Source organism: Choloepus didactylus, chromosome 8 (assembly GCF_015220235.1).
Source record: "Choloepus didactylus isolate mChoDid1 chromosome 8, mChoDid1.pri, whole genome shotgun sequence".
Classification (NCBI taxonomy): Eukaryota; Metazoa; Chordata; class Mammalia; order Pilosa; family Megalonychidae; genus Choloepus; species Choloepus didactylus.
The window spans coordinates 37,697,495-37,705,069 of NC_051314.1; the positions used below are offsets into that span (position 1 = coordinate 37,697,495).

A 7,575-nucleotide genomic window follows, 5' to 3' on the forward strand; every position below is an offset into this window, starting at 1 on the left:
AATGTTAAGCTTTTATCTTCTTTTTGAAAAGATGTTTCACACCCCCAGTGAAGGAATTCATCATAACCTTTATTTCAAACACAGGTCTATCTAACAAGTCTTTGAGAGAGAGAGAAACTGACTTATTCACCATTATTTTTGATGCATTTATTCAAAGATGCTTTCAAAGTCAAAAGTTTTCAAGACTACTGTAAATATTTAAGTTATTGCACATATACCCTTCCTAATTATTGTGATTTAATGAAAAAAGGAACCTAACCTTATTCTTTCAAATTCAGTTTATTTTACATATTTCATTTAAACAAGTTTTTTTTTTTTTTTCCTACTTTAAACCAGTCATATTTGTCTTTTCTTTCTATACCCTTTGGCTCAGTATTAAAAACCACAACAACAAAAACTCAGAGGTGTGTTTTGCAATATTGATGGCCAACTAATTCAGGATATTTATTTCCATCTGGTAGATGCCTTCTCCATCTGCCTACCTCTTCTTCATCTGTTCTTTTTTTTTCCTTCTCCTTTTTCCTTAATGGAGTTGGAATTAACACTTTCAGGACTAATCGTTTTAGCAGGCTCACGCCTTTCTTCCAGTGTTTTTTTTTTTCTTTCCCAAAAGCTCCACGAATAGGGTTTCAAGAAAATTTAAATATCCAAATCCAATATATCCATATAAGCTGCATAAGCTGCACTTTTTTTGAGAGAGAGAGAGAGCAGCAGAACGCTAAGGCTCAGACTGTATTTGTTTGGACCAGAAAAAAGAACACAGTATTTGGTCTTGGGTATACACGCTTTAAAATGCACTATACATATTTTTTGTTGTTGTTTCTCAACACAGGCTAAGCTTTACAGCATTTGTGTTGTATTTATCGTCAATAACTTGCTTTCCTATCGGCACTAAGCTGGATTCAGGTAAAGTTCCACTCTTTTCACTCCTAAATTACTGAAACAGCAACTACAAAGAGCCGTACTAACCCTTTATTTATTCATTGATTTTGCAATTAAACATCTACAATGACATTCCCCTACTCCAGCCCCAGGGTTAAGCAGAAATGGTTTCCTGGAGTTGGCAGCACGTCTGCTAGGGGACCGGGGCTCCAGAAACCTGTGGCCGGGTCTTTAGGACAGAAAGCACCGCGAGAGCCCGTCCCCTCCACTCTGCTCCGCAACCCAGCTGTGCGCCCGCCAGCAGCCACAACCCGGGCACGCACTCCTTGTCCCGCCGTACGCTTCGCTTCCTACGGAGTCAGCCACGTAGACACCCAGCGGGGAAGGGGAGTAAACACCAAGTAGCGAGGGACCACTACCGCGTACGTGCAGCACTATCTGAACAGCTGGCGCGCGTGTAGACACAGCCTGAGCAAGAATATTATCGGCACAGCAATAACCCCCGATGCAAGCGCACTCTGGAAGAAAGACGCCCTGGCACAGGTCCTTGATTTGAAAGCAGGTAGGAGGAGCTGGGGCAGGAGGCGGAGCTTTCACACGCGCACCCTCGCTTTCCTCCGTCTGTTCACACAGCTCCTTGGTCTCCAGCCGCCACTCCGGGTTTATTTGTTTACAAGCGGATTACGTCAGCTCCTCCCTCTCTTCCCCGTCTCTGGACCCCGCCCCCTAGCCCCTTGTCTCCCCCTCCGGCTCCGAATCTGCTTGCGTCACAATGGTGCGATCTTCGGATTGGCTGGAGACGGCCGTCACGCTCCAGCTACGCCACTTCCTTTCCTCACGGCTATAAAAAGTGCTGCACGGCGCCCACATCTCTTCGTCCCTCGGAGCTAGAAATGCAACTGTTGGGTGCTTTCGAGGCCGCGGAGCTGGCGGCGGAGGCGGCTGGGGAGGTCCGAGCGATGTGACCAGGCCGCCGTCGCTCGCCGCTTTCTCTCTCTTGCCGCCTCCTGTCTCGAAAATAACTTTTTTACTAAAAAGAAAAGAAAAGAAAAAAAAAAGTAGCCGTCCGGTCCTCGCGCCCTCTCTTCCTCTCAGCCCTCTTCCTTGTGAGGGAGCCCGGGGTGGCCGCTCCGTCGTCGGGGCCGCTCCGCCGTGCCCCGGCCGCCCCGGGCCGCCCCCGCCCGCCGCCCCCATGCATCCCTTCTACACTCGGGCTGCCACCATGATAGGCGAGATTGCCGCCGCCGTGTCCTTCATCTCCAAGTTCCTCCGCACCAAGGGGCTCACGAGCGAGCGACAGCTGCAGACCTTTAGCCAAAGCCTGCAGGAGCTCCTGGCAGGTGAGCGGGCTGCGACGGGCGGGCACCGAGGGGTGCCGAGGGACTTGAGCCCTGCACCCCCGGACCATCGGGGCCACGGGAGTTAGTCAACGCTTGGGGGCCGCTAACGGCGGGTCCTGGAGTGTTGTTTGGGGACTGGGCTGTGGGCACCTCCCGCTCCCGTCTCTGGCTGGCGAACGGAGGGAAGAAGAAAACAGACGCACAACAAAGAAACTAAAAGCCATCGAGGCAGGAGCTGCGGTCCGAGGACCGTCTGCCGATTTGGGGACAAAGGAGCCGCGGGGCTGGGGTGGGTTCGTCGCCCCCTCCCCCAACTTCCTCCAACCGTTGCCGGGTGGGCGGCCAGGCCCCGGGGTGTGGAGCCGCGCCGCTGCCCCGGAGCCAGCGCGGGCCGGACGTGCAGAACCCCTGCGTCCTCCTCCCTGCCCATTAATCATCGTATTTGTCACCGGTACAATTATAGCCCTGCCCAAAGGGCGGTTTAAGGTTGGTTGTTTTTCTTCCCTTCGGGGTTAACAGTCCAGTGCTGGTTCGCTTCTGCAGAGCTACAAACTTCATTGTGTGTGGCTGGGGAGGGATGGAGAAAGTAAACAGGTTCCCGCCTGGCCGCCGGTGCCATCCGGCTGGCTGAGGCTGCGCGCGTGATACCTGTTCTGTCGCTTCGGCGGGTTAGTTCCCTAAGATTGTCTAGTCCCGTATTGTGTTATTTGTAAAACCATGCCTGATCTTTCCCTATCCCCGTACACGAGCGGGGACGCATGCAATCCTGAACATTCAAGAAAGTTGCTGGTTTTCATTTTCACTTCTGAAACAAGCCCAGGAGGAGGAGGAAACTACGGCGGGAGTTAACAGTAACGATCTAAGCATTGTTTTTATGTTTTTCTTTTTTTCTATAGAACATTATAAACATCACTGGTTTCCAGAAAAGCCGTGCAAAGGATCAGGTTACCGTTGTATTCGCATCAACCATAAAATGGATCCTCTGATTGGACAGGCAGCACAGCGGATTGGACTGAGCAGTCAGGAGCTGTTCAGGCTTCTCCCAAGCGAACTCACACTTTGGGTTGACCCCTACGAAGTGTCTTACAGAATTGGAGAGGATGGCTCCATCTGTGTGCTGTACGAAGCCTCACCAGCAGGAGGTAGCACTCAAAACAACACCAACGTGCAAATGGTAGACAGCAGAATCAGCTGTAAGGAGGAACTTCTCTTGGGCAGAACAAGCCCTTCGAAAAGCTACAATATGATGACTGTATCAGGTTAAGATATGGTCTATGGATGGATCATCTTATAATGGATGGATAAATTTGATTTTTGCTTTGGGTGGGCTCCTCTTGGGGATGGATTATGGAATTTAAACCATGTCACAGCTGTGAAGATCTGGCACAAGATAGAATGGTAAAAAAATTTTTTAAGTGACAGTGCCATAGTTTGGACAGTACCTTTCAATGATTTGATAGCCTGTGAGTCCAAGTAAATGATCACTTTATTTGCTAGGGAGTGAAGTCCTAGGGTGGTTTCAGTTTTTCTCCCAGACATTATACCTGGTTTTTACATTGATCTCTTTAATGCAAATCTGTATTTCAAAGAATCTTTCTCTGCTGTAGATCTTGCAGAGGAAATTTGCACTATTACACTTGAAAATTGTTATCATTAATCTTTTTGGCAGCTTAATAGGAAAACAATGTTTTAAACATGGTAGTACTGGAAATTTTATGACAAGACTTTTACCTAGCACTTAAATATATATAAATGTACATAAGACAAACTAGTAAGCATGACCTGGGGAAATGGTCAGACCTTGTGTTTTTGGCCTTGAAAGTATCAAGTGACCCGAATCTGCCATGGCAACAGGCTTTAAAAAAGACCCTTAAAAAGACACTGTCTCAACTGTGGTGTTAGCACCAGCCAGCTCTGTGTACATTTGCTAGCTTGTAGTTTTCTAAGCCTGAGTAACCTTATTTTTAGAAAGTGGAGGTCTGGTTTGTAACTTTCCTTGTACTTAATTGGGTAAAAGTCTTTTCCACAAACCACCATCTATTTTGTGAACTTTGTTAGTCATCTTTATTTGGTAAATTATGAACTGGTGTAAATTTGTACAGTTCATGTATATTGATTGTGGCAAAGTTGTACAGATTTCTATATTTTGGATGAGAAAATTTTCTTCTCTCTATAATAAATTGTTTCTTATCTTGGCATTTTAACCAATCTCTTGTCATGATTATAGAGGTTCAGCAAAAATAAATATTTTCCTCAGAGGACTTAGGTTCTATAAGCTATGTGAATGCCAGTTGCACACTGGTCGTGCTAAAAAAAACATTTGATAAGGGATGAAGATGATTTGTGTGTGCATATTTAGCTTAGGTGTTAGAGGAAATACAGGGGTAACATGGTTTTTAAAATCTACAACGTCAAAATGTGGTCATAAATTCACAGGCTAATCTCATGAAATGAGGATAAAGGGACAAAGGTAACATCTACCAAAAAGTGATAACTCAAAAGGACTACATTTCATGGCTTCCCTGTTGAACTGAAGATGTACATGTCTATTCCACTTTGCTTTGAAAAGCAATTATTTTGCCCCGACAGATTTCTTGTTCAATTAGAAAGTCCTGGGGCAGATGACCCATAGTCTTAAAGAACAGGCTAATTACTGCAGAGAGAGATTGGTTGATTTTTGCTTTTTCATCAGCTGCAAGATTTACATAAAAATCACTAAGCTGGAGTTCAACAAAAGGTATGTTTATGGACTTTTATTTTCAGAAGTTGAAATGCTGACTTTGACTCATTTTCAGACTTTTATTTCAGAAAAATTCTAAAAACATAAATGAACAAATGAGCGTTGGGAATGCTGGTGGTGTCCCTTGCTACGCTACCCACATGATAAAGACATATTGGTAATTCTCTGATTGTAGAGGATTACAAATGGTTTCCAGTGGAAATTGAAAGTGGAATATTAGAGTTTTGCTGTGCCTGCACAGTTAAATAACATACTATATCATGGCTTTTTTTTTCTTTTTTTTGTATACATGTAAATAGGTTCACACTGGAAATATCTGTGAAATCTAAATTACTTCAGACCTGTAACATTATGTTCTGGTTTTGTAGACTACACAGGAATACACGTTAAACATATAGGTATTTAGAGTAAAAGTGGTGTTTGTTCACTTTATTGGCAGGGCATCCTTGGGGGTTTGAATTCCTGAAACTACAGCACACAGAGTAACCTTGCCAAATACTAGTTTTAGTTTTCAATCCATTCAGTGAAAAGTCCCCCAGACCGTCACACTTGAATTTGCAATAAAAACATGCTGGTATTCTAATTTCTATATGGTCTCTCTCGGTGCTACTATTGTTTGCCAACTGTATTTCATCTGGTAAATCCTTTGAAGCTAGGTTGGTAACTGATGAAGCTTTGCAGACCTAAGGTAAGGCATTAATAATTTCCAGACAGTTGAATAATATATTTAGTCCCTAAAAATTTTGTTATAAAGCCTGTTATCAAATGGAGAATTGTTTTTGAATATTTGACATAACTCGGTTACTTTTATAAATTTAGCAGGAAGAGAACTTAATAAACGTTTCTTTTAGAATTCAGGTGATGTCTGGCATGTAAGGAGCAGCTTGCAAAGTTCCTCTTTAAAAGGCTTGCGAACATTAGCCTGAGACCTAGCATCCAGCTGTTTCCTGTGACTTGAACTTTATGTTCCCTAGACAATACAGCTGAGCTTATGACTACAGTGTAGTAGCTGTTTGATACTTCTTGTTCATTGCTTCTGGGGAATGTTTTGCCTAGCTTTTACAACAAAAATATGGAGTGTCCGTTGTATGCACATGCAGATGTGTGCCAGGTCTGCATGTGTTCATCTATGCCAATTGTATATAATTGTATATTTTTATTTAATAGGTGATGTAAAAAGTCTTCGCTAAAAAATAGTCTCTTAAAAATTATTTTAAGAAAGGCTGACTGCTTTAAAAATTACTAGCTCCCATGGGCACCAGTAATCATAGTTATTGGCAATGTATTTCTGAGGAATGTTACTTTCTAAGGTTTAAATTATTTCCATTTTTGCCAAATATAAGTAGTCTCTTACTCTAAACTTGAAGTAAGGGTTAAAATGGATTGTATAGCAAGAGTTAATTGGAGTTCATACGGGATAATGTAGCTGTTTCCCCCGTGATCTGGAATGGGAATCATAGTTCTTACCCTTAATGTGCAATATAGTCCTGCAACTGTAAACTGGAAAGACTGCCAAAAGATTGCTTTTTGGTATATTTGCACAAATGGTTTAAGTCATTCCGCAGGAAAAAAATATAGTAGTTTGTACTGCTAATCAAACTGAGCTGCTTAACTGAGTCCTTAAATCATTTACATTAGTAAATGGGACTACAAGTAGACCAGAGGAATCTGTGTGTTATTAGTTATAATTTCTGTAGATGTTATATTTTCCTCTGAGAATAGAAGGTGAAGGAACATTGTTAAACCAGATGTTAAATTTGGTAGCTTTGTTTTTCAGCTAAAGAAAGTCTTATAATATATTAACAATGAGCATTGACACCATTTCAACAGACAGTTCGTGTAGTATAATTGACACCAGTTTGTTTGGTGTACCACTTTCTTTTGGTATGTACATTGTGTCAAACAGCAAAATGGTAAGGTTTCCATTTTTAGTATTCTAAGTTAATTTTCAAAATGCTTCTTGACATCTGATGGTTGAAGAATCATACAAGAAACATTTTGGAGTTCAACTATTGACTTTTATATAAGCCTTTTCATCATCCTTATCATTCTAGTGTTGAAGAAGACAACATTCTCCTGGAAGTTCTATATAATTATAGAGAGTACTGATGCTGAAGGAGGAAATGATTCAAGACTAGGGTTGGATAGAAAGGGAAAGGATGGGGGAAATAAAAAATGGAAAAGATTCGATGATAAAAATTGATTTGCTGTGATCATAGGTGTAAATCAAAAGGTATTTTCTGCCAGCACAATTTTTTGGTAGAGAGTTTGGTAGTCCCTTCAGTAGGGATTCTGTACTACATGAATCTGGGATAAAGTCTGCAATCAATTTGTTTTTGTGAATATGCAGGTCAAAGTGGTAGTACAGGTTTATGGCCTAAGTGGAAACTGGGCTTGAGGGAGAAGTGAATGGGAAGCATGAATAAAGTATATTCCTGAAGATGTTTTTAAAGAAATTAAAATAATAATGGTTGTACTTTTGTCTTTGTATTTTATAAAGGGAGAATATTTTTTAAGCTGCTGATTATAAACTACTTGATGATTATAGTGTTTCTTCTTAATTTTTAAGTTGTAACGGCCATTTGTGACCCCATTCCTGATGGTAGAAGGAGA

At 42.2% G+C, this 7,575-nt stretch overlaps 1 protein-coding gene across 1 annotated transcript; it reads left to right on the forward strand.

Annotated features, from left to right (window-relative positions):
• The first annotated feature begins 1,749 nt into the window (after positions 1-1,749).
• BTG1 (BTG anti-proliferation factor 1) lies at positions 1,750-4,426 on the forward strand. Its single transcript, XM_037847147.1, has 2 exons — positions 1,750-2,222; positions 3,119-4,426. The coding sequence occupies exons 1-2, from the start codon at positions 2,075-2,077 to the stop codon at positions 3,484-3,486; spliced, it is 516 nt and encodes a 171-aa protein (XP_037703075.1). The 5' UTR covers positions 1,750-2,074; the 3' UTR covers positions 3,487-4,426.
• Positions 4,427-7,575: the final 3,149 nt, after the last annotated feature.